General features: G+C 39.1%; 5 protein-coding genes across 9 annotated transcripts; 3 read left to right on the forward strand and 2 right to left on the reverse strand.

Annotated features, from left to right (window-relative positions):
• Positions 1 to 9,980: 9,980 nt before the first annotated feature.
• On the forward strand, positions 9,981 to 10,853 carry LOC134227818 (single-pass membrane and coiled-coil domain-containing protein 4 homolog). 2 transcript variants are annotated; one of them, XM_062709496.1, is made up of 2 exons: positions 9,981 to 10,195; positions 10,384 to 10,853. In XM_062709496.1, the coding sequence occupies exon 2, from the start codon at positions 10,389 to 10,391 to the stop codon at positions 10,569 to 10,571; it is 183 nt and encodes a 60-aa protein (XP_062565480.1). In that variant the 5' UTR covers positions 9,981 to 10,195; positions 10,384 to 10,388; the 3' UTR covers positions 10,572 to 10,853. The 2 variants fall into 2 exon arrangements, with proteins under 2 accessions (XP_062565480.1, XP_062565479.1); XM_062709495.1 differs by having other exon boundaries at positions 9,992 to 10,195; positions 10,353 to 10,853.
• A 674-nt stretch (positions 10,854 to 11,527) lies between these two features.
• On the reverse strand, positions 11,528 to 13,102 carry LOC134227816 (programmed cell death protein 6). 2 transcript variants are annotated; one of them, XM_062709494.1, is made up of 2 exons: positions 12,899 to 13,102; positions 11,528 to 12,855 (listed from the first exon to the last, which is right to left on the reverse strand). In XM_062709494.1, the coding sequence occupies exon 2, from the start codon at positions 12,814 to 12,816 to the stop codon at positions 12,292 to 12,294; it is 525 nt and encodes a 174-aa protein (XP_062565478.1). In that variant the 5' UTR covers positions 12,817 to 12,855; positions 12,899 to 13,102; the 3' UTR covers positions 11,528 to 12,291. The 2 variants fall into 2 exon arrangements, with proteins under 2 accessions (XP_062565478.1, XP_062565477.1); XM_062709493.1 differs by having other exon boundaries at positions 11,528 to 12,841; positions 12,899 to 13,100.
• A 3,085-nt stretch (positions 13,103 to 16,187) lies between these two features.
• Positions 16,188 to 17,729, forward strand: LOC134220246 (S-adenosylmethionine mitochondrial carrier protein homolog). The gene is made up of 3 exons (XM_062699246.1): positions 16,188 to 16,382; positions 16,451 to 17,133; positions 17,486 to 17,729. Exons 1-3 carry the CDS (start codon positions 16,323 to 16,325, stop codon positions 17,595 to 17,597), a joined length of 855 nt encoding a protein of 284 aa, XP_062555230.1. The 5' UTR covers positions 16,188 to 16,322; the 3' UTR covers positions 17,598 to 17,729.
• On the reverse strand, positions 17,610 to 18,735 carry LOC134220247 (uncharacterized). 3 transcript variants are annotated; one of them, XM_062699248.1, is made up of 4 exons: positions 18,593 to 18,735; positions 18,449 to 18,523; positions 18,142 to 18,376; positions 17,610 to 18,082 (listed from the first exon to the last, which is right to left on the reverse strand). In XM_062699248.1, the coding sequence occupies exons 3-4, from the start codon at positions 18,328 to 18,330 to the stop codon at positions 17,876 to 17,878; spliced, it is 396 nt and encodes a 131-aa protein (XP_062555232.1). In that variant the 5' UTR covers positions 18,331 to 18,376; positions 18,449 to 18,523; positions 18,593 to 18,735; the 3' UTR covers positions 17,610 to 17,875. The 3 variants fall into 3 exon arrangements, with proteins under 3 accessions (XP_062555232.1, XP_062555231.1, XP_062555233.1); XM_062699247.1 differs by having other exon boundaries at positions 18,142 to 18,402; XM_062699249.1 differs by having other exon boundaries at positions 18,449 to 18,524; positions 18,596 to 18,657.
• An 85-nt stretch (positions 18,736 to 18,820) lies between these two features.
• Positions 18,821 to 20,690, forward strand: LOC134220245 (DALR anticodon-binding domain-containing protein 3). Its single transcript, XM_062699245.1, has 5 exons — positions 18,821 to 19,554; positions 19,616 to 19,797; positions 19,858 to 19,991; positions 20,324 to 20,491; positions 20,556 to 20,690. The coding sequence occupies exons 1-5, from the start codon at positions 18,974 to 18,976 to the stop codon at positions 20,673 to 20,675; spliced, it is 1,185 nt and encodes a 394-aa protein (XP_062555229.1). The 5' UTR covers positions 18,821 to 18,973; the 3' UTR covers positions 20,676 to 20,690.
• The last annotated feature ends 3,578 nt before the right edge of the window (positions 20,691 to 24,268 follow it).

Raw genomic sequence — 24,268 nt, forward strand, 5'->3', positions numbered from 1 at the left:
ACAACATCTCATAACCAAATTCAGAATCTTTCGAGAAAGTTTCATTGGATTCTTAGAATTCATAATTCTCCGAACGGTCCGTGGCAACAAAGCCGCTTTCTTATATCTAATGAACTAATCCCATTAGCCCCGCCCCTTCATTAATCGTTATGAGTGCACATTATATTTACACTATATCAGCTCACAAAGGGGCGGGGCTTACGGGTTTAATTTATTAAATACAAGAAAGCTGCTGTTCGGCGCGCGCGAGCCATTTTGATCGAGATTCCACAGAAGGCGGTTCGACATCCGATGCAGCGAAGCGGACACAGCAGCACGAAGTGGGTGGCAGTGTGGCAATGCTGCAAATTTACACAAGCGATTGGATGCAGTTAGTGATTGGAATGGGAATTGAGAAAAGAAAATCGGTTCTTCTCAGGACCAACATTTTACGAAAAGGAAGAGGTAATTGCGAAAATGGACTGTTTCGGTGGCATTTGGTTTGGCGTGGTAGCTTGGTTGCTGTTAGTGATCCCATTCATTAAAATTCACTACATCATCTCCTCCGATGCGCTATCAAATTCGCTATTTACGATTGATCTCATAACCAAATTCAGAATCTTCCGAGAAAGTTTCATTGGATTCTTAGAATTCATAATTCTCCGAACGGTCCGTTGTTCTTCTCAGGACCAACATTTTACGAAAAGGAAGAGGTAATTGCGAAAATGGACTGTTTCGGTGGCATTTGGTTTGGCGTGGTAGCTTGGTTGCTGTTAGTGATCCCATTCATTAAAATTCACTACATCATCTCCCTCCGACGCGCTATCAAATTCGCTATTTACGATTGATCTCATAACCAAATTCAGAATCTTTCGAGAAAGTTTCATTGGATACTTAGAATTCATAATTCTCCGAACGGTCCGTTGTCCGTGGAAACCCGATCGAACTGGCTCGCGCGCGCGGAAAAGCAGCTTTCTTATATCTAATGAAGTAATCCCATTAGCGCCGCCCCTTCATTAATCGTTATGAGTGCACATTATATTTACACTATATCAGCTCACAAAGGGGCGGGGCTTACGGGTTTAATTTATTAAATACAAGAAAGCTGCTGTTCGGCGCGCGCGAGCCATTTTGATCGAGATTCCACAGAAGGCGGTTCGACATCCGATGCAGCGAAGCGGACACAGCAGCACGAATTGGGTGGCAGTGTGGCAATGCTGCAAATTTACACAAGCGATTGGATGCAGTTAGTGATTGGAATGGGAATTGGGAAAAGAAAATCGGTTCTTCTCAGGACCAACATTTTACGAAAAGGAAGAGGTAATTGCGAAAATGGACTGTTTCGGTGGCATTTGGTTTGGCGTGGTAGCTTGGTTGCTGTTAGTGATCCCATTCATTAAAATTCACTATATCATCTCCCTCCGATGCGCTATCAAATTCGCTATTTACGATTGATCTCATAACCAAATTCAGAATCTTCCGAGAAAGTTTCATTGGATTCTTAGAATTCATAATTCTCCGAACGGTCCGTTGTTCTTCTCAGGACCAACATTTTACGAAAAGGAAGAGGTAATTGCGAAAATGGACTGTTTCGGTGGCATTTGGTTTGGCGTGGTAGCTTGGTTGCTGTTAGTGATCCCATTCATTAAAATTCACTATATCATCTCCCTCCGATGCGCTATCAAATTCGCTATTTACGATTGATCTCATAACCAAATTCAGAATCTTCCGAGAAAGTTTCATTGGATTCTTAGAATTCATAATTCTCCGAACGGTCCGTTGTTCTTCTCAGGACCAACATTTTACGAAAAGGAAGAGGTAATTGCGAAAATGGACTGTTTCGGTGGCATTTGGTTTGGCGTGGTAGCTTGGTTGCTGTTAGTGATCCCATTCATTAAAATTCACTACATCATCTCCCTCCGACGCGCTATCAAATTCGCTATTTACGATTGATCTCATAACCAAATTCAGAATCTTTCGAGAAAGTTTCATTGGATACTTAGAATTCATAATTCTCCGAACGGTCCGTTGTCCGTGGAAACCCGATCGAACTGGCTCGCGCGTAAAAGCAGCTTTCTTATATCTAATGAAGTAATCCCATTAGCGCCGCCCCTTCATTAATCGTTATGAGTGCACATTATATTTACACTATATCAGCTCACAAATGGGCGGGGCTTACGGGTTGAATTTATTAAATACAAGAAAGCTGCTGTTCGATAGCGCGCGAGCCATTTTGATCGAGATTCCACAAAAGGCGGTTCGACATCCGATGCAGCGAAGCGGACACAGCAGCACGAATTGGGTGGCAGTGTGGCAATGCTGCAAATTTACACAAGCGATTGGATGCAGTTAGTGATTGGAATGGGAATTGGGAAAAGAAAATCGGTTCTTCTCAGGACCAACATTTTACGAAAAGGAAGAGGTAATTGCGAAAATGGACTGTTTCGGTGGCATTTGGTTTGGCGTGGTAGCTTGGTTGCTGTTAGTGATCCCATTCATTAAAATTCACTACATCATCTCCTCCGACGCGCTATCAAATTCGCTATTTACGATTGATCTCATAACCAAATTCAGGATCTTTCGAGAAAGTTTCATTGGATTCTTAGAATTCATAATTCTCCGAACGGTCCGTTGTCTGCGGAATCCCGATCGAAATGGCTCGCGCGCGCCGAAAAAGCAGCTTTCTTATATCTAATGAGGTAATTCCGTTAGCCCCGCCCCTTCATTAATCGTTATGAGTGCACATTACATTAACACTCATATCAGATCACAAAGAGGCGGGGCTTACGGGTTTAATTTATTTAATACAAGAAAGCTGCTGTTCGGCGCGCGCGAGCCATTTTGATCGGAATTCTACAGAAGGCGGTTCGACATTCGATGCTGCGAAGCGGACACAGCAGCACGAAGTGGGTGGCAGTGTGGCAATGCGGAAAATTTATTTCAAATTTTAGAGGCTGAGCGAAAAATCATCAGGTGGCGGTCGGACAGTTTCAACGTAAGGTGCCGGCAAGCGTTTGGATGCAGTTAGTTATTAGAAAGTCGCATTGGGAAATGAAAATGGTTCTTCTTAGGACCAACATTTTATGATAAGAAAGAGGTTATTGCGAAATGAATTGTTTCTGTGGGATCGGGTTTGGCGTGGTAGCTTGGTTGCTGTTAGTGATTCCATCCATTCAAATTTACTGCATCATCTCCTCCGATGCGCTATCAAGTTTGCTAGTTACGATTGAGTTTTGCACTTTGAAGAAAGTTTATATCGGATTGTCGGATCAACCTTTTGTATAAAGGCCTTTTGGAGGACATCATCCTCAAAATTTACGAAATAAAGGAGAAATAAGCAGTGGCGTGAAACCAAACGGAAATATTTTTATTAGCAACGTTTGGTTTTCGCTCGCGATGTAAGCGTACGTGGCAAAGTAAGGAATGTGATGTCCCTGACTGGAAGCCAGTCGAGTGGCTTTAGCGGCCGATGAGTCATGTTAATTCCACGGTTAGAGACTCAAAGTCCATCCAACTGGGAGCAACTAATCGACTTCTTGATTGAGTTGGCCTCCGAGCAGTTTGCTCAATGTTAATAAAACGAGACAAATTATTATGGCAAATACAATCATTTTCGAATAGCTACGTAGTCCTACGTCACCTTTGCGTACAACCCGATTGGGCTGCACCTTTGAGTTTTTGTAGACCTTCCAGCTACGTACCTTCTTCGGCAAAGTCTTTCGGCATCTTCTAGACTATATGCTAACGTATTGAGTCACGTGATTGATGATAAATTGAAGCCGCTAAGAGCAAAAATGTAAAAAAGTACGTTTCCCCATACTAATCTCCATGTAAATTTAAAACGCGATGCGGCATGCGAGGTTGCAACCAATCGAGCCCATATTTTGCACAGTTGATTGGGGTCCCAAAACGATTCAGAAAAACCTTGATCTCACTTGATCGGACGAAGTTTGCGTTTTTCCATACAACTGCGCCCCACTCTAATACATAGCTTTTCAAAGCAGGCTCTTTTACTACATTTGATTTTGTAGATCAGAGCTCTGCTCGCAGTTTGGAATATCGGGCGTCTTTCTAGCGTGTCCGCTTCGGTTCTAGTACGTCGCAACCTTCTTATAGCTCTAAGACAGGTTCAGCTATCGTGCTCGTCCACCAGTGCACCGGTTTGCGATTGCCGGTTGGTATAGTCCTCCTGGGCATTGTTACGTCACATGCTCGTGTTAGGACATCGGATAACTCATCACCACTAAGGCCTAGAGTCCAATTTTTCCACCGTAGTGATTCTTTTTTTGGGTCGAACTCTGGGAGGGAGAAACAGATACGAAAAATGTGTGTGTCAAGCCGAGCCGAAATCTAGCTGTCAGTGTGAGCCGAAAACGAAACTCTCGGCAAGCAAATTTTTGAAGGCAATATAACAACAATAACACGCAAAAATGAATTTAGTCTTTTCAGGTGGCGCCTACGTTGATTGTTCTTTCTTGTTGAAAATTTACTTGTTGCATGACGACAGTATATAATTAATTTGATGTGTAGTATCAAGAGCTCCCTCCCAGGTCGAACTGCAAGGTACGCCACCCTATATCAGCTTTACTGGCAGGCCTTGTGGTTCTGTTGGGGGTATATCTGACCAGAAAACGTATTTCCTGATGGTCACTAGCAGTATACCTTTCGTGAACCCTCCATTCAAGCTCCACCGTCCATCCCGCGCTGTAGAAGGTCACATCGATGCATGACTCGCCATTCAATCCTCTGAAAGCTGACGCTTGGCCCTCGTTCAGCAGGACTACGTTCAGTATCGCTAGAGACTCTAGCAGGATATGACCTCTAGCGTTAGTGAACCGATAAGCCCAATCCACTCCCCACGCGTTGAAGTCACCTGCTATAACCAAGGAATGTAATTGTCGCTGAAAAATGCAAAAAAAAAAAACAAGCAACAAAAGAGAATAACGATAACTCTTTGTCCTCATCTGTAGATGATAAAGACATTGTTGGGTTCCATTTTATTTGCGACAAACATGGAGAGGCAATTGTTGTGTACTTTTCAAACTTGTATATTTCAGAGGTAAAACACAAATCATGTCAACAGATGGTTAAGTTTATGTCTAAACATTGATAACTGATACTTTATTTAACCAAAAACATCATCAAAAGCCGACTAAATCTCAAAATGCGCGGCAGGCAATCATTGTCCTATTCTGTTGCAGTTTGGGACAAACGCTTATTGCGAGTTGAGTTTGTCCCAACATTTACAAGAGAGGACAATGCAAGGGGTGTCTCACCGTCAATAATCGCAGCGAATAATTTCGATTTAAAGCGAATGACATTTATAGCTACTGCTTGATCAATTTTGCAACACACCTTCTGCACTGAACTGTATTTTTTGTCCAAGCAAGCGTGGATTTTATATGTTACCAATGACATCAAGTTGTTTATTTTTCCACCAACAAGAAAATGGACATGATTTCTGATTTGATATTGGTTTTACATTATATAATAATATATTCATTGTTTATTATTTCAGATTTTAAATTAACCCTTGCCGATATGATGAAAAACAGCTGAAAAAAGCTTTGGAAATTTCATTGCGTTCAGCAATACTAACAAAAACTACTTGCCCGTTGCCTACAAATATATAATCCATTTGACTTCGAGCTTTGATTTGAATAATTGCAGCACGACTTCCATATTCGTCATCCTGTAAAATGCTCTGATCCTACGTAGAAATACTAGGATGTTCATAACCCCTATTAGGTACCCGAGGATATGTTGTTCATTTCCGTGCTTCTGCACTTGCTATCACAACCTCAGTTCTGCTACTGAAGAAATACGTATGACGTGGGATGTGACAGCTGGGCTTCATAGCTTAGACTTTAGATTTGGGTTTAGATTTATTCACTGAGCCCAAGAAATTAGAAATGTTTCGTCCATTGGAATTCGTTTGAAATCGGGGATAACGTCTGTATCATATACATATGGCAACATCTACTTTCGTGAAGTAGAAGAGTATCTTGCTTCCTGCTCGGGAAAACCTCGGGAAAATTTTCCGCCGGATTTTTACCCCCGTGTATTTTAAATGGGGCCGGGATTTTGATTTTCCATGCCTAAATCCCGAACACATCGCATATGTAAAACAGGGATGCCAGACATACAGACATGTCTGTATTTATACAGACATTTGGTCTTGCATACAGATATCATACAGATTACAGACATTATACAGACTTTTGATTGAAGTTACAGACTTTTACAGACATTCAGTTTTTGAAAACTTTGGGCTTTCTAATTAAACCATTTTGGGGGTTTCAAACAAAATCGTTATGGGGATTTCGTTCGGAATTCTATAAGGTTTCCAAACAGTATCATTTTGGAATTTTGAGCGGAGCCTTTTAGGCTTCTTTACGGGATCCCTTTTGAGTTCCAAACAGAATCCTTTTAGAATTTAAAACGGAAAGATTCTTTAATTCTTTTCGGACACCTAAAAAGATTCCATTCAGAAGTCCAAAATTAATCCATTCTGAAGCCAAACAGGAACCCGTTCAAAAGCCCAACACAGTGGCGTTGCCAGAAAATTGGTCTGGGGGGGTTTTCTGAACATGTTTTTTTTTCATCCGTTCCGTTTAGAATACCAAAAAAAATCGGTTCGTAAACATAAAATAAGGCTTTTCTCTGATTTTCGAATGAAATTATTTGGGACTCTGGAAGGAATTTTATTATATTTCCTTAAAAAAATCTTTTGGGCTTCCAAAACAGATTAGGGTAAAATGCCTAATGGTGGACCCCCTAGTAGCGAAATTTTGCTCTTCTTGGCATAAGGAGTGGAAATTTTCAAAATATTTATTTGGCGTGATATCTAATATCAAGCTCTGCATCTCCTATTTACGATACATACATAAAACACTCAAATACTCGACGTTATTCGTTGAAATTAACATTTTAAAGTCTGACTGAATTCGCCCTATAGTAGACCCCCTGGGGGTCCATAATAGGAAATTGCTTCCCTATAGTCGACACTTCATTTGATTTTTATGTTCCGTTTCGCGACGTTCTTCTTTCCTATTATGGACCCCCAAAATATTCCTATAATGGACACTCTAGTGTTTATTTTTTATGGAATTGTAAAAAATCATCTAATTTTACTTTCCATAGCATTTCCAATGCATGTAGTCAAATCATACACACTTAACTCATTTCACCGTATTCGGTAAATTTTACCGAAATCTCAACAGCAGAACTGTTCGGTAATTTATTTTACAGATTTTTTGTAATTTTTTCCATTGCTCAACTGTCAAAATCACTGTAAATCTGTAAAATTATTTACCGAACAGTTCTGCTGTTGAGATTTCGGTAAAATTTTACCGAATTCGGCGATTTATTTTAAGTGTGTAGGAGTGTAAGGTAGGTTCTCCCGATGGAATTTCATAGCAAAATGTTTACATTGTGCAGTAATAATGCAAAAATGGCTGGAGGGTCCACTATTGGTTGGGGGTCCACTATTGGGCACTTTACCCTAAATTTGGATTTCCAAACGAAACCTTGTTGGGCTTCTGAACGAAATTATCTTGGATTTTGCTTTCAAAGGGATTCCTTTTAGACTTTCGAAAGGAATACTTTTGAAATCTGGGCTTCTGAATGGGATTTTTTCCTTTCTCTGTACAAGGAAATATTCCTTTTGTGATTCCGAAGCCTAAAAAGATTCCGTTTCGAAGCCAAAAGAATTTTGTTCAGAAACCCAAAAAGCCTCTCTTTCCCAAGAAGCCTCTCTTTCGAACCGAACTGTTTTGAGCTTCCTGACGGATTTTCAGTCAGAAAATAGCGTAAATATGATCAATTTATGCTAAGGTAAGGTAACTACATACCGTTTGGACTCAAACTGCAAACATGACTCATATTCCAAACACTTGCGTTCAAATGGCCATTTTGGGTTTATTCGTGTATTTTGCATCATCAATTCGTTTGTAATCTTGATCCTCAGTGCGGAAAACCGATGTAAATTTTAGTTAGAGGGCGCTAAAACGCCAGTGTTCAGAATATGAGTCATGTTCGTGGTTTTAGTTAAAACGTTACATAAATATTGATGAGCAAGAACATTATTCAGAGCTGTGTAGTGGAATATCTTCACTTGTCATAAGAAGAGATAGTATTATCCCATTTAATTCCACCACTAGATTGTAACTTTAAAGTAAGTTCTAAAATACGTATTTCGATCCACAACAACCTTGTCTTCAGTATCTCATACTTGACCTGACTAAGTCTTACACTGACTTTTGGATGAATGAAACCTCGATTGACAACGTAGAATGTCAAAAGGGCATGATTTTTTAATAATTTTCTAATTCCTGTACCTTCTGAACTCCATACAGACAAATACAGACATTTGACTGAGATTGATACAGATTTATAAAAATTGTATCTGGCATCCCTGATGTAAAAATGCATGGGGAAAAATTCCGCGAACCAAATTCCCGAGGTGTGAGGCTACCTTTACTCTCTTCGCGTGAAGCTTATTGATATGAAACCTAAGCTAAAACATGGGCCCAAGAAGAACAAGAGTCTTGATATAATGGTGTAACTATCTAAGACTATCACTCTCACTAAGGATTAGCAATGAGCATGTTTCTTGCCTGCTGTAATTTATAGATGTTCTCTGATAGTTCATGTATAAATATTTTCTTTTCATAATACTTACTTGTTTACTAAGGTTTACTATTACTGTCATCGTTCGATTTGACAGATGGTTTATACGTTACATTGCTAAAATCAGCAATTGCGCTTTCAATCAAACACGATGGGGTATCTCCCGTGTAGAGATGTCGTAAAATCACGATTAATCGATTAGTAACTAATCGATTACTCTCGATTCTTGTCGATTATTGAATCGATTAATCGTTGTATATTAATCGATTCAAAATTAATCGATTATCACAACGATTAATCGATTCATCGAAGTAATTAACTAATTAGCGACATCCTTATGATGTCGTAAAATCCTGATTAATCGATTAGTAATTAATCGATAACTCTCGATTCCTATCGATTATTGAATCGATTAATCGTTGGGTAGTAATCGATTCAAAATTAATCGATTATCACAACGATGAATCGATTAATCGAGGTAATCGATTAATTTTGGACATCTCTACTCCCGTGTGGTTGAGATTTAGCTGACCTAATTGCATGACCGAGCCCGCCTGGAGGCCGGACAGGCCTGTCCATCGGATGGTTGTTTGATCGATGTCTGTGTCAAGACCACAGATCAAACACCTCGGTGCGGCCTGACAAGTGTGAGCCTGGCGATCTTCAGCTCCACACCTCTGGCAAAGCCGACTCCGATCAGGACCTTTGCAGTCATATGACTTATATGTCCGTAATCGAAGCACTTGAATCAGGACTGAGGTTGTTAGTTTGCGCTCACCGAGCATACCGACCAACCCACCTTTTGCTTGGCCTTATCCAGTACCTTCTTGGCGTCAGCCAGAGGTACTTGGAATGAGGCAACCTGCGTTCCAACATAACCTTTCCGCTACCGAATCGCGGTATCCTTGATTTCAACGCCACACTGTATATATATCAAGACAAAATTTTCAAAACGACTTATCTGCTTTTGTAAACAAAGATTCAAACGACGATTTGACGAATCTGATAGCTCTCCCACGCAAACCAACACCACCAACAGGTAGCGGAAACCTTCACCTACCTATTGGTGGTGTTGGTTTGCGTGGGAGAGCTACCAGATTCGTCAAATCGTCGTTTGAATCTTTGTTTACAAAAGCAGATAAGTCGTTTTGAAAATTTTGTCTTGATATAATATATAAGAAAGACGTAAGTCCTACGTAAAAAAACGTAATCAACTGAAAATGATTTAAATATCTTTCGTGAAACTGCGTGTTCTAGTACTTTCTATAAATATTTATTTAATAAAATGAATAAAATCATTATTGTACTAAATTAATAATCAATGTAACGAACGTTACCCGTAACGAATGTTACGATATTGTTTTTTTTACTCAACTGTCAAAGTCTTTCTGTCATCGATGTTGTTATTCGTGCGAAGTTTTCTCCGATTTCTTGCACCCTCGATTCTCCCTCGAGTGCACACTTAAAAGCATTAGTCGATTTTACAGTTCAACATCACAAATCATAATAAAAATTGTCAAAGAAAAACAAGATTCAATAGCAGTTTCTATTTTTCATTATTCTTCGGCATTTTTCAATATATCAGGTAAGTTAGTTGCATGAATTCAATGTTTACAGAGAGACATAATTTTATTTTGCCGGTGATTTGGATCTTCCAGCGTGGCACTTTTTGAAGCTAGGTCCACCACCACAGCATGCGATTTGCTTTCGAATATGCTAATCTTATCTTGACTGTGTTTTAGAACTGAATATCAGCATTTTTACCACTACCAGGCAAAATGAGAAAACTGCGTGGAGGACAAACCAAGGAAACCCGCAAGCAGAAGCAGGAGCGACGGGAAGAGAATCAGAAAATCCAGCAACAGCTCAAAACGATTGTGCTTCCGATCTGTGGTGTGTTCCTGATGTGCATAGTGGTTTACGTATTCCTAAAAACGCGTCCCCGATATGAGGAATTGTAGAAAGAATGAATACCACTCAATTTATTTTAATTTGGCGATATATCGCAACATATTCCTTTTTTACGAACGATTTTCTGAGCAGTATAGAAAACACTATTTTTACAAAGGAATATTTTCCACATTTCATCGTGCTTTATTAGACTAACGAAAACATTGCAATTGTTTCAAATCACATTCTTTTTATAGGTGAAATGCCCAGTGAATGCAGTGTAATGTACAAAGTTTACGAAATCTATCTTTATATTACAATGGAATAAAATTATCCTTCAATTATTTGTTTCATTACCTATGTTTGGACTTTAACAGCATAACAGCGCATTCAAATTATCGAGAAAAGATATGTAATCATCAGGAAATAAGATTTTGGTCCGAGTAATACTAAGGATGCACTTGTGGTATTTGTACCCATGATAATAATTGCAAGACTATCTTTGATAAAGACAATAATGCCATATGGCACTCATTTCAAGAATTTTCTACTGCGGTACTTATACAACCAGTGTGTCACTAGCATAATCCACGAAATGCGCAATTTAGTTTTAAAATTGGTGATCATATCGTTATTATACTGCCGTTATACGCATAACTGTCCCATGTACATAAGAAATCCCACCAAACATGGGACAAATATGCGTATGACGGCAGTATACTGAGTTCATGCGAAAAAATCTTAGTATACGAGAAAGGCAAAAAGTATACTTACTGGACGCATCCATTGAATACAATGATGAATGCATTACATTTGTTCTTACAATCCTTTCTTGAGTTCGCATTTCTATGAATTCATTTTTGTTTAAGGATATTCACGAGCCACTGCTAACTAAAAGTGTGTTTTTCGCAATGGTTTGAATGGCAAAAAACATAATCACTTCCCATAAATGCATAACAGTCCTATGTAATATAATAATACTATCGGATATGAAATAATGTGCTGTTCGATTTTGAAAAAGACAATATTTCAATGAAATACTATTAAATATTTTATTCAAACATTTGTATTGTAGAAAACTTTATTAATAACCCATCAACATCGATAGAATTTTTGTTATAATTTGGCAATTGTAATATTTGATCCTGTTCTTTGTTTTACTATTGTTATAAACTGTCTTAGTATAAAAATATAACATTATGTCAAATCATAACGACAAATTTAAAAAAATTAACAAACAACCACAAGGACGAGATTTGATCGATTTCTGATTGGATTAGGAATGAAATTTGTTGTTGTCCTGCTGTCCTGCTTCAGAATTTAATAAGTTATGATTGACTGAAACATAATTGATAACTTTGTCCAGCGACATCATTGAAGTTAACGGTACTTAAGCATGATTTTAAGCAACATATTCGATACTTGCACAAGAGTGACAAATATATCGTGTAAATTGAAGCATTTAAAAAAAATACCTTACCTTATTCCTTCAGTAGAATAAGCAAAGCTTGGGCTTGTTCGCATACAAAAGTTGTCGCCATGTGGTATGTGTTAATCTTGTCAAATTTAGTTTTGTTCAGTTACTTTTGTTGATAATTTTTATTCCCATACTTGAAGGCCAATACATATTTGATAATAGACGCTCACATCCACATGTATCACAAATTCTAACAAAAATCAATGAATTTGAAGCATATTTAAGATTTAACTCACTTCAAGTGTTCTCATTTATCTTAAAATTTAAATGGTGTAGCGGATGGCGTAGAAGAAAGCATTCAAAAATTTACCCAGTTAAATTTTTAAGCTGAAGACCATATTGAGGAACTGTTCGTAGTGAATGGTTATCACGCCATCCTGATCCGTATCGTACTGCCGGAAAGCTGACGTCAATGTGTACAAAATTACGCAGCACTGAATAAAATCGTCAAACAGTATCGTGCCGTTCCCATATCGATCAAACTTCCGGATCAACGTATCGTATAATCCGTCCGACAAGCGATACCCGAAAGCCGTCAGCGCTTGCTTCAGCTCATTTTTGTCGATGTTGCCCGAACCGTCTGTGTCGAAGGAGCGGAAACAATTCTGCCAATCGGTGACGTACTTCCAAAGTGCCCCAAAGTCCTGAAAGCTGACACTGCCACGGTTCTGTCGGTCGAACATTCCGATCATCAGACGAACCGTTTCCGGGTTGAACGGATTCCACGTGCCGTTAGATAGTGCTTGCTGTAGCTCATCGGCCGATATATGTCCACTTCTGTCGCGGTCCACTTTTTGGAAAATGTTCCACAGAAATTGTTGATCTGGCATGCCCGACATTGCGCTTTGTTTTCTGACAGTTTCTCTGTAAGCAGGGATCTTTTGGGATAATTTGGTAGTAGATGTAGAAACTTGTACTTACGGTATTTACCGAGAAAGAATCAAAACTTGCGAAATTCGAAATACAACAAGAAATTTCTTTTAACTTTCTCGATTAATTATGATTCATCCGCTGATGCTGACAGGTGGCTTGTATTTTTATTTACGAATGTAAAGTAAAAATCTTCAAAAGTGTCATCATCGCATCGGTTTTCGACGTTTTCGAGTGCGCTCACGCATTAAACACACACTAAACAAATTTTACAATAGGCCTTTTCATGTGACACGGCGCCGAGACTGCACTTGCTTACAACCTGAGACGAGACCTGCAAAGAGGAAAAAATGTAACTTCAGCTGCTGCCAGTCAACTGCTGTCACGAACTGTCAGGTGCAACCAGCAGCTTTTTGAGTGAAAGTATTGGTATCCCAAATAAAATATTCCACATCATTTTTGTTTTACCAAGACTTTTTTACTTTAACGAGTATTCCAAACCTTCCGTTTAGCTTGTTAATAATCAGTAATAAAGCTGTGTTTTGTTCCCGGTATAAAAATCCTTATGAAAATGAATTAACTATTTCGTGAATTGGATACACTTTTATTGTGCTCAGAAGGGTCCACCTGGGGCTTAGGTGAAACAGTCAAGTAAACAGTTGAAACTCGATGATCAACTGTGATGAAAAGAAGAACAAGTGTCAAAACAAGAGAAAAGAAGCAGCGTCTTTGCAGGTCTCGTCTCAGCTTACAACCACTGAACAGGCCCGCAAACCCTGTTTGTGAGCTGCTTTTAAGGGGCCGATGTCCACGTAACGGTTTTTTAAGCTGTGTTAAGGCTACCTTACACCTCGGGAAAATTTTCCGCCGGATTTTGAACCCCGTGCATTTTAAATGGGGCCGGGATTTTGATTTTCCGTGCCCAAATCCCGAAAACATCGCATATGCAAAAATACATGGGGAAAAAATCCGCTGACCAAATTCCCGAGGTGTGAGGCTACCTTTAACGCCGCGTCCACGCAAGGTACCCAGCATCAAATAGAGTAATGCGCACGTATACGTTTGCATGAGTACATTTGATGCTGGGTACTTTGCGTGGACGCAGCGATAACGCAGCTTGAAAAACCGCTACGTGGGCATCGGCCCTAAACGTCTCGTGAAAAGGCCTAACGTCCAATTAGGTTCTGCAGCGTCTGTATCTAACCTCAAACTGATGACTGATTACTAGTACTTCGCGTTGGACTCGGGGGCAGCCAACCAATCACGAATTCGATCCTTGTCGGAGTCAGTGGAAAGTACTACTGAACTGTCAAAAAAGTTCATTCGACGAGGACCGAATTCATTCGTGACGTCATGCTGCAGAACCTAATAGACCGACGCAAAATAATGGGTCGTAAATGAACGCAATATGCACTGAATGAACACAATGACGTTTCATCGGTGCGCTGTTTACTAAAAATGAAACCTGTGTTCGCACTAGAATAAGAGACCGGCGAAGACGCCATCTTGTTTCCAATCGAACCGTTAAAAGCGGTTCCATTTCGACTTGTTTACTTTTTGCATCCAGCAAAAAGTTCAAGTGCTGCCAGTATTATTTTCACTATTTCGTGCATTTTTATACATTGCAATAGGTAGGTGAAGGTTTCGACTACTTGTTGATGGCGTTGGTTTGCGTCGAAGTGCTATCAGATTCGTCAAATCGACGTTTAAATATTTGTTTACAAAAGCAGATAAGTCGTTTTCAAAATTTTGTCTTGAATTATCGAAATGAGACAGACCTTAAGGCTACCTTACACCTCGGGAAAATTTTCCGCCGGATTTTGAACCCCGTGCATTTTAAATTTGGCCGGGATTTTGATTTTCCGTGCCCAAATCCCGAAAACATCGCATATGTACACTAATAAAAATCCACACATTTTTATTGGCAAAAATCTAAAGAAATTTACAAATAAATTTCATGTGTGCGTTAATAATCACCCGCTATAAAAGAATCCACATAAAGGTTATTAGTTAATAACGGTTATGTGTGTTTTCACATTTATGCTATGCGAATTCACATAGCTGTTATGTGGGAAATGCTATAGTCAAAATTTATGTGTGCCACACATAATGGATATGATTGGATTTTTGTCAGTGTAAAAACACATGGGAAAAAATACGCGGACCAAATTCCCGAGGTGTGAGACTATACCTTTAAGATGAGTTAAAGACAAAATTTTCAAAATGACTTATCTGTTTTTGTAAACAAAGATTCGAACGACGATTTGACGAATCTAATAGCTCTCCCACGCAAACCAACACCACCAATAGGTAGGTGAAGGTTGCCGCTACCTGTTGATGGTAATGGCACGTAATGGTTTCGCGTGGGAGAGCTATCATATTCGTCGAATCGTCGTTTGAATCTTCGTTTACAAGAGCAGATAAGTCGTTTTGTAAATTTTGTCTTGAGTTTACCTATAGAGATCTCGCAAATTAATCGATTATTTCGATTAATCGTTGTGATAATCGATTAATTCGAATCGATCACACTTGAAATAAATCGCAGATTTTTGTGAAATTTCACCGAAATCTCAACAGCAGAACTGCTCGGTGAATAACTTTACAGATTTTCGGTGGTTTTGACAGTTGAACAAAGAAAAAATCGCAGAAAATTTGGTGAAATGTTTACCGAACAATTCTGCTGTTGAGATTTCGGTGAATTGAAGCAAAATTCACCGAAATCTGTGAAATAATTTAAGTGTGATTACTTCTCAACGATGAATCGATTCGATAATCGACAAGAATCGAGAGTAATCGATTAGTTATTAATCGATTAATCGGGATTTTACGACTACTTATAGATGTCGATTACTTCACTCAGCGAACTGTACTATCGAAATTCATAACTGGCGCCTTATGAATCTTCGACTGATTATTCCACCAACAGTGATTCTTATACGCAGTTACTTTCCTGAGTAATCAAGCGTCGATAAGCGTGTGGTCTACATACCGGCCTCCCGACCCCGACGTCCATGGTTCGAACCCAGTCTGCCGCACTTCACTTTTTTCAAATGAAAATTATCATTCATAAGGCAACTTATTGAAATTCATACCGATTGTGGCAAATTTTCATAAGGCGTTTGTTTGATTAAAAATCATACGTCCATTTTCCTCAGTGTTCGATAATCTTCGATTCATTGTTGTGATAATCGATTAATTTTGAATCGAGAGTAATCGATTAGTTACTAATCAATTAATCGAGATTTTACGGCATCTCTAAGTTTACCCGCGTGCATAAGGTACGTTCACGAACTGTCTCGTCTGCATGCGGATGCGGTTCAAGGGTTCAAATGGTTCAAATCGTTCATATCATCAGCAAAGCATATAGAGGAAAATTTCGAAAATTTAATATCAGCATATCAGGCGTAGCACACTTGAACAACATTTCACGATTCGATAAAAATAATTTGAATACGCTGTGAAGTAATGGTTTAACATGACTTTAGAAACTAAAGCTCATTCGGTTGCGGATTATGTTTATTGGTCATCACTGATAGTGAGTATGAATTTGAAGCTTGATGATAACCCAAATAATAATCTGAAAACATATTTTTTTCCGATCAGTCTGGTGGAGTCGCCGGGTTGGTTGTAGATGTTGCCTTGTTTCCAATAGATACGATCAAAACGCGGCTTCAAAGCGAGCGAGGTTTCATAAGATCCGGTGGCTTCCGCGGCATCTATAAGGGATTGGCACCTGCTGCTGCCGGTAGTGCCCCAACGGCAGCTCTGTTCTTCTGCACATATGATGGACTGAAATCACATCTGGGGGCTATGGCAACTAAGTCACAGCAGCCATATGTTCACATGGCATCGGCAGCATGTGCGGAAATAGTGGCTTGTTTGATCCGCGTACCAGTGGAAATTGCGAAACAGCGAAGGCAAGCTCTTTCCGTTAAGTACAACACATCATCGTTGCAGATACTGTACCATGCGCTGAAAACGGAAGGCCTCCGAAGAGGGCTGTATCGTGGATTCGGAACCACCATCATGCGAGAAGTGCCATTTTCATTTATACAGTTCCCACTGTGGGAATATTTGAAACTGAATTGGACTTCGGTTACGGGTACTGCACAAACGCCGGTGTCGGTAGCTATCTGCGGTGCCATTGCCGGAGGTATTGCAGCCGGTCTTACGACACCGCTCGACGTGGTGAAAACTAGAATCATGTTGGCCGACCAGAACGAAGTGAGGCAAATCAGCGCATTTAGGATACTGCGAGGCATTTATCGAGAACGTGGAATTCGAGGGTAAGATAATGGGTTTAATATTTCATTCATAATGAGCCGAAAAGAACGCATGTCCAAGTAGCAGCATGTCGAAGACCTCCCGTGATGTTGTAATGAATTTAATAGTATTGCACAATAGAGGTAATAAACTATAGAGGACGATTGTCGCTGCGGTTCCCTTTGTTATCTTTCTCAAACATGTTGGGTACCTATCTGTCAAAACGTACTGATTTTTCCTTCGTTGACATTTAGTGCCCTATCTTCGCCAGCAAAAGATGTTTCGCCAGTGACGACAATCTTCCTCTATAGTTTATTACCTCTATTTATTGCACTTATAAAAAATGACTGCATGTTTTTACTCTTTCTATTTCAGAATCTTTGCTGGCTTCGTTCCTCGAGTGCTATGGATAACACTAGGAGGCGCTATATTTTTCGGATTCTACGACCTTACATCACGGATATTAAGTTCGGATAATGACAAGTAGAAATATCAAATATTAGCAATTGTTTGATCTTAGTCAAACCAAAGCTTAATTTACTATGTCAATAGTATGTATCTTAAACGAATTCATAATAATAAACAAACGTAATAAAAAAGCACTTATCACAAAGTTTAAGTGGAATGTTTTTGGTGTATGTTTTTATGCTTGGTTTGCGAATAAATACTAATTCGTAATACTAACATGAGCAGCTATTCTACATATTTGGAAACATCTAATATGGCAACAACATAATAATAGAGATTAACCAGAAATATAAGTCTTTAGGCGTACATTTCGTTTCCACCTGTGTAAGTTTTGTTGCTGTTGATTCCTTTGAAATAAGGTTCATCTAGGCGGAGCTTACCCTTCAGCAGGTGTTCCGTTTCCAAATCGTTGTCGTCTTCAAGATCCGATGAATCGAACGAGAAACTAGGCACGTAAACGTGCTTGTTAAAAATCGTATGCTTCTTCCTTGCCATTAGATATACCTGGAAAATTTAAATGTATAATTATCTATTTTATTATTACTTTCAATCACCGAATATACCATCACTGATAGCAGCATCACTGTGATGAGGACGGCCAGCGGAATAAACAGAAAGTTCAGACTCTCCGAATTGCCGGGATAGTGTTTGTTATCGGGCAATTCCACTCCCCCAGCGGACGCCGTCGCGTTCTTCATGCCGGTGATGTTCTTCACTGTCAACAGGACTGTTTGCGTTAGATTGGAGCTCATTTTGGTTTCGTGTGCCGCGTATTCTGATTATAATTTATGGAACTTTCTAGCGAAAGATAAGCAATTTCTCGTCTGTTTCGATTGCAAATGGATGATACCAGCTTTAGTTAGAACTCACAATGTATAAAGCACGTCAGTATCACATTTTCTCAAAATCTGGAATGTTTTAATGGATCTTCATCGAAAGTGCGACCTATGTGAAGTTAATCAGATTAAGATGTGCCAGAAATGGAATCGCTTTGCACGTATAATTGATGCAAACCTTTTTTTTACGATTTTGCGTTCTTTATCGTCTGCACTTTGAAGTTTTCACTGCTCACTGCTGCCCGTCTCCTGCTGAGTATGCATGGATGGGATACGAACGAAAACACTGATAAGAAAAGTTCGAGATGTCAACAAGAGGTCACGTTCGCATATTCACCACCCACCAGTTCTCTCCCAACCGTCACGTCCGCCAATTAAATGAATGAGTTGAACCAACGTAACGCTCAGTAACGTAAACAAAGCTAACAGTTGTTCCTGTGCTTATTTCATTGGAAAAACTCTTAAAATATAATTATAAATACAATCACTTTTAAACTAATTATTTTTTAATCTATGCAACTACCTACTGGTACTGAAAAACTAGTGTTAATTATAATAAATGGAAGACTTCAAGAAGCTAGACGACGTTTTAAAAAACTTCGTGCAAAAATGGTTCAATACGAGCCGGTATTCGATGCGTTATCAAAACAGACAGTTGTCGGAATGTGGCGACATCGTGGTCAAACTTATTGAGCCCCAAAGAATCGATACAGCCGACTTTGCAGTGCAATCGTTAGTTGAAGAAAGTATAGAATGGAAGTTACCGCTAGAAAACATAAAAATGTTCAGTTCATCTATAGCTTTTCATTTGAAACGTGAATACGTCTTTCGTTACTGTATAGAGAAAGCTCTTGACCACAAGCTGGGGTTTGGAGATGAACCTTCAAGCGAGATTTCTGTTATTAGTGACGTAGATGAAATTTCTTCAGACAATTTCAACATGACGGATTTTCGACTTTCAACCGTACAAAAAGTAGTTAAAAACTTGTTAGATTTCGGTGGATTCAAAATGATTCATCCAACAGAAAATCCCACACTAATCATAAGCATCGTGAGAAATCGCAATAAGGAATTCAATGCTTTTGAACTTGTGTGTGGGCCGGTAACATCACAGTTTATCAACGCAAAAGATTACGTCAAGTAATATTTATCATATAAAGTAATACCACAGGAAGGTAAATCCAATTTGAATAATTTCCAGAAAACGTGCTAATGACATGCAGCTGATTGCGCAGCATAAGTATGGAATACGCGTAAGGGATCATCGACACTTCCAGGAAACGATCGCTAGTCTGGGACGGTCGGCTGCCATTGTCGACATGCTGGAATCTAAAGCATCGAGTCCGGTTGATATGAGAAAAGATAAATATCAGTCTAGCAAGGGTAAATGCGCTTGTTATTTCAATTGTCAGTTTACTACATAAAACATGTTTCTTCTTGTAGGAGCTTCATTCATTTTGTACAATTATGCAAGATTGTCTGTTATATTCGAAACATTATCGGAAAAGCAGAAGATAGGTTATTATCCAGAATTACCATCTTTGGAGGACATTGATTTCAGTCGGCTGGAAGAAGAGGTAAGTCTTTACAGAACTGTTATTTTGCAAGATCTAAATATTTTAACTTATTTTGACATTTATAATAATTCTGAATAATTTATATTTGCTAAAAAAATTGATAATGTTATCTGCACATAGTAACTAGACATATTATGTAAGATTGAACATAATTATAATCAAGTTTAGCAAGGCTGACTCGGAGCGATATGTTGCTTGTATGCTTGCACTTAAGACGACTTTTGTTTTTCGACGTTTTCAAATATGTCCTAAAATCCTAAAATCTGGACGCAGTGATCTTCACCCGACAAACGAGGAAAAAAAAAATATGTCTAACTTCATTCCAATTCTAGGACGAATGGCATCTGTTTTGGGTCTACGTGGCTGGTTTCCCCAACATGGTAAAACAGGCTCTGGGCGACGGACAACTGGAACGATTGTCGCCACATTTAGTGTTAGCCTTCACATCGGGATTGGTCATTTGTCTGAGCAAATACTATCGGCGGATCCGGATATTAACGGTAAGAATGACCTTGCAACTATGTAACATATATTTTAATGCATAACTCCTTATGACTTTATTAGGAAAATCGGGATCATCTGTTATCCACCATGTTTGCACGAATTTATATGCTAAAATCAGTGTATTATGTTTTGTCGACATTGTTAAATATGTTGGACCTTGAAGCAGTGACGCAAATGTAACGTTATTTAATTTTAGTTTGAATGTGTTTTATAGAGAAATTCCTTTAAACATTAGGGTTTACAGTCTATATATCAACATCATTGGTTTCTATGAAAAACGGATCGACCTAGTGTGAATGCTTCTTCAATACCTCTGGTGCACCATAAGGAAGTAATCTCGGACCTCTAAACAACTGTTCACGATATTCAATGATCTCTCCCGACTTCTACGTCATTTTTGTCGTTTGTTCTACAGGGATGATGTCAAAAGCTTTACCATTATCAATTACGTCGAGGACTGTGAAGAACCCAGAGGAGCGACATCCAATTTTTTCACTATGGATTTTGACTGGTTTGCCTATTCGCTCTTTTTTGGGGGATAAATTTATCCCCCAGTGTCAAATTACCCCTTCCAAATCTTTCTTTTTTTTTTGTGTCTTTATTAAAGAGACTTTCAGCCCGAGGTTGGCTCGTCTCCGAATTCTTCCACATCTTTTTACAATCACTAATCACTATAGTTCATATATGAAACGATGTATCCATTCATCGGAAACACTAGTCGATAATTTTCGACTTTTTTTAGGGCTGCTACAACAGTCGCGGATTTCGCAATTTTCGCGGATTTGCTTTTCCAGTCGCGATAATATAACAATATTTTAGTTATCGTATGATTGTTGGTTGATATTGATGCCCCGAATGTCATGACCAGGATGGAATACACTTCACTTTCGCCACGTTCATTCGCCCAGTAAAAGCATTGCCTGAATTGGTCTTCAGCTCTGATCAGCACCTGGTGAAACATTTCACGAATATCGCCAGTTATTCTGATATGTCCTTCCCGAAACTGTAGCCGTATAACGAGGACTGAGCAGTGAACGTAGGAGATCCCGGTATCTTCAGAAAAACGGAATCCAGCGAAGTACCGTGAACGTTAGCGGCTACATCCCACACTATTCTGACGTTAAAAGGTTTGTTTGGGTTGGTTACGGGACCGACGACGGATCTGATAAACTGTTCCTTTTTCGTTGGGCTTTCTGATGTATTGTCTTTCGATGTATTATGTTATCTTAGCTTGCCGTGTCCAGCTCTGAATATATCTCTATTTGTTTTTTCAGACATTGAAATCGATACAGTGCCATTGATCGTCTATCCGGTAGACTGATGTCGTCGTATCGCCAAACAATCCGGCTTCATATCGTGCATCTTTGCGAAGAGTAAGTGATGTAAGCAACGCTGATCTTCAACAGATAGCAGTGGATTTTCTGGTTTATTTCTTCCTAGACTGTCCAGATAAAGGTAGTTCTTTATCGTTTGATGAAGATCGACGTTTGATTTTGTATTGCACGGACTAATACTAATAGGGCTATAGTTCCTCGTCGATGAGCCTACGTCGGATGGAGTATCCTCATCCTTGGCCAATCGCTTCCAGTCGGCTTGAACGTTTAGCGCCCTCAGGTCCTCTTTAACGCGGCTTTCCACGAAGCCTACGACCTCTCCCGGTTTCTCTACTGAATATTATCTTCGCTCTTAACAATATCCAGCCCTTTATTCGCGGCTACGAAGGTAAATTCTTCACGCACAGTCTGACAGTTCCTTATACTTGTGACACATATATGATACCAATATCACTGTACAGCATAAAATCATATGTCTGTCACCCAGAATCACGCTGGTATGACGATAGCACGATGATTCCCGTACCCTGCCCTGCGACCGTTGTATTGTACGAAACAGAACATAATTTGTTGTTCTGAAATGTCAAATACGCCGTTTGACATATGAAATAAAACAAACATTTGCAAGCTGACTGAGTAAAATTCGTTTTTCTGCAATTCCAGATGATATTTTTCACTACATTGGCAAAATAATTATTCGTAAGCCCATTATTTGTTTCAATTACAGTCACTCTCAAAATTGAGCGTACAGCATGGATTCAGAGCCGTAGCGTGAACTGCCAGCGCCCTTGGCGAAACCATGATTTGGCGCCCCTCTCTTACGAATAAAAAAAATGAAAATTTTACATTTAACATTTAACATTCAGAAACAATTTGAAATTCACCAAAAAGTAAAATTAGAAGGTTTAGTGGTTTCATTTTTAAATAACATTCATATTCTGCAATCATTAGTTCCTGAAGGTCGTCACGTGAATTGCAGAACATTCTCCAGAGATTTTCTTCAATTTGGTGATACTTTTTTGATTTTTTCACAAATTATGTAAGGGACCTTCCAGAGCCGTGTTGGAAGTTCATTAAAAATGGTGAGGCTTTTTTTCAGAGCATAAGCACTGCTAACTCTAGTTGAGTAAATAGGGGAACGGTTCGCCACTTCATCTCATAGCTCCTATTTTCATCCCATCAAAAACAAAGCAATGGAAAGGAATTTGGTTTGTTTATTATTTTCGTTATTTTTTTTTTTAGCAGTGAGCACGCATGTTGACAAAAAGAAGCGACGAATTTGGTGCCGTATTTCTTTGTTTAGCGATGAGATGGATATACATATGTACAGTGAGATGGATATCGGAACAGTTCCCCTAGAGCTCTAAGCTCTAAAATGCGTCGGTCGATGATCAGAATCGTTATCGGAACTATTCGGGCCAAGGAAAATCCAATTCTGGAGTGGGTCTGACGGTGGTTTGAAACCACTTCTGAACCTAACTGGGCTAATAAAGTTCCACTCTGGGGTGAGATGGTCGAAGGTCAGAGTTTTTAACGGATCTAGTCGAATCAGGGAAAACCATTTTTCGCAGTTGGTTGGTTAATAGCCGGGAATTGCCATTGAACCTAAAATTCAATTTCGGAGTGGGTCTTTCGATAGCTTGGACCACTGGATCCAGTTGTGACAAATTAAATCAAATGAAAACTCTTGGTTCATCGATGTTCAAAATCTCAAAAAAAAAAAAAAAAATATACACAAAAATCCACACCAATACTTCCGGATATAAGAACAAAAGTCACTTTTGAATTTGGTCAATCGGTTTATTATGGATGTAATCCTTTAAATATCCACTTAATCCACCTGAATAAATTCAAACCAATGAATTTAAGTGTAAATTGTGCTCACTGCTATTAAACGTTATGGTTCCGGAAATCCCTCGGCGGCCCTAATATGTAATAGCTAAAATTTGAAATAATCCGATTCACACAATGTTGGAATCAAAATTCATGATTTTCAAATAACTTGTATAATACAATATTGTTGTTTTTTTATTCTACTGACCTCTTGGTTTCGAAAGCCTTTAAGAAATCGGAATAGCAGTCGAAACTAAAACCAATCCATATAACATGTTGATGTGGAAATAAAAGCAAATATCTCTATCATTGAAATAACCCACAGTCAGTTGAGTTGTTAAGTAAATGGCCCCAAACTAAATAAATGTGTCTTTTCTTTTAGCTTAATCCGCGATTTCGGCGCCCCCTAAAGATTGGCGCCCTTGGCGGGGGCCAACCTGGCCAACCACACGCTACGGCGCTGCATGGATTAGATGAATATATTCGAAAATTCCAAAGGAAATTTAATTGTTGGCTCGGTTGTTTTTAATGCATTTCAATATTCATCCCTTCCTTCAATGTATGCGTACATAAAATGGTTGAAATTTTTTCTCTAAAGTTCATTTA

This window comes from Armigeres subalbatus, chromosome 3 (assembly GCF_024139115.2).
Source record: "Armigeres subalbatus isolate Guangzhou_Male chromosome 3, GZ_Asu_2, whole genome shotgun sequence".
Lineage (NCBI taxonomy): Eukaryota > Metazoa > Arthropoda > Insecta > Diptera > Culicidae > Armigeres > Armigeres subalbatus.

What these genes read in the sequence shown, in the direction of transcription:
- LOC134227818 (XM_062709496.1), top strand. Translation starts at nt 10,389, where the DNA reads ATGAGAAAACTGCGTGGAGGACAAACCAAGGAAACCCGCAAGCAGAAG.
- LOC134227816 (XM_062709494.1), bottom strand. Translation starts at nt 12,816, where the DNA reads ATGTCGGGCATGCCAGATCAACAATTTCTGTGGAACATTTTCCAAAAA.
- LOC134220246 (XM_062699246.1), top strand. Translation starts at nt 16,323, where the DNA reads ATGACTTTAGAAACTAAAGCTCATTCGGTTGCGGATTATGTTTATTGG. An exon ending in TTTATTGGTCATCACTGATA is followed by an intron (nt 16,383 to 16,450) that starts GTGAGTATGAAT and finishes TTTTCCGATCAG; the next exon opens with TCTGGTGGAGTCGCCGGGTT. An exon ending in CGAGAACGTGGAATTCGAGG is followed by an intron (nt 17,134 to 17,485) that starts GTAAGATAATGG and finishes TTTCTATTTCAG; the next exon opens with AATCTTTGCTGGCTTCGTTC.
- LOC134220247 (XM_062699248.1), bottom strand. Translation starts at nt 18,330, where the DNA reads ATGAGCTCCAATCTAACGCAAACAGTCCTGTTGACAGTGAAGAACATC. An exon ending in TGATGCTGCTATCAGTGATG is followed by an intron (nt 18,083 to 18,141) that starts GTATATTCGGTG and finishes TAAATTTTCCAG; the next exon opens with GTATATCTAATGGCAAGGAA.
- LOC134220245 (XM_062699245.1), top strand. Translation starts at nt 18,974, where the DNA reads ATGGAAGACTTCAAGAAGCTAGACGACGTTTTAAAAAACTTCGTGCAA. An exon ending in TCAGTCGGCTGGAAGAAGAG is followed by an intron (nt 19,992 to 20,323) that starts GTAAGTCTTTAC and finishes TTCCAATTCTAG; the next exon opens with GACGAATGGCATCTGTTTTG. An exon ending in GGCGGATCCGGATATTAACG is followed by an intron (nt 20,492 to 20,555) that starts GTAAGAATGACC and finishes TGACTTTATTAG; the next exon opens with GAAAATCGGGATCATCTGTT.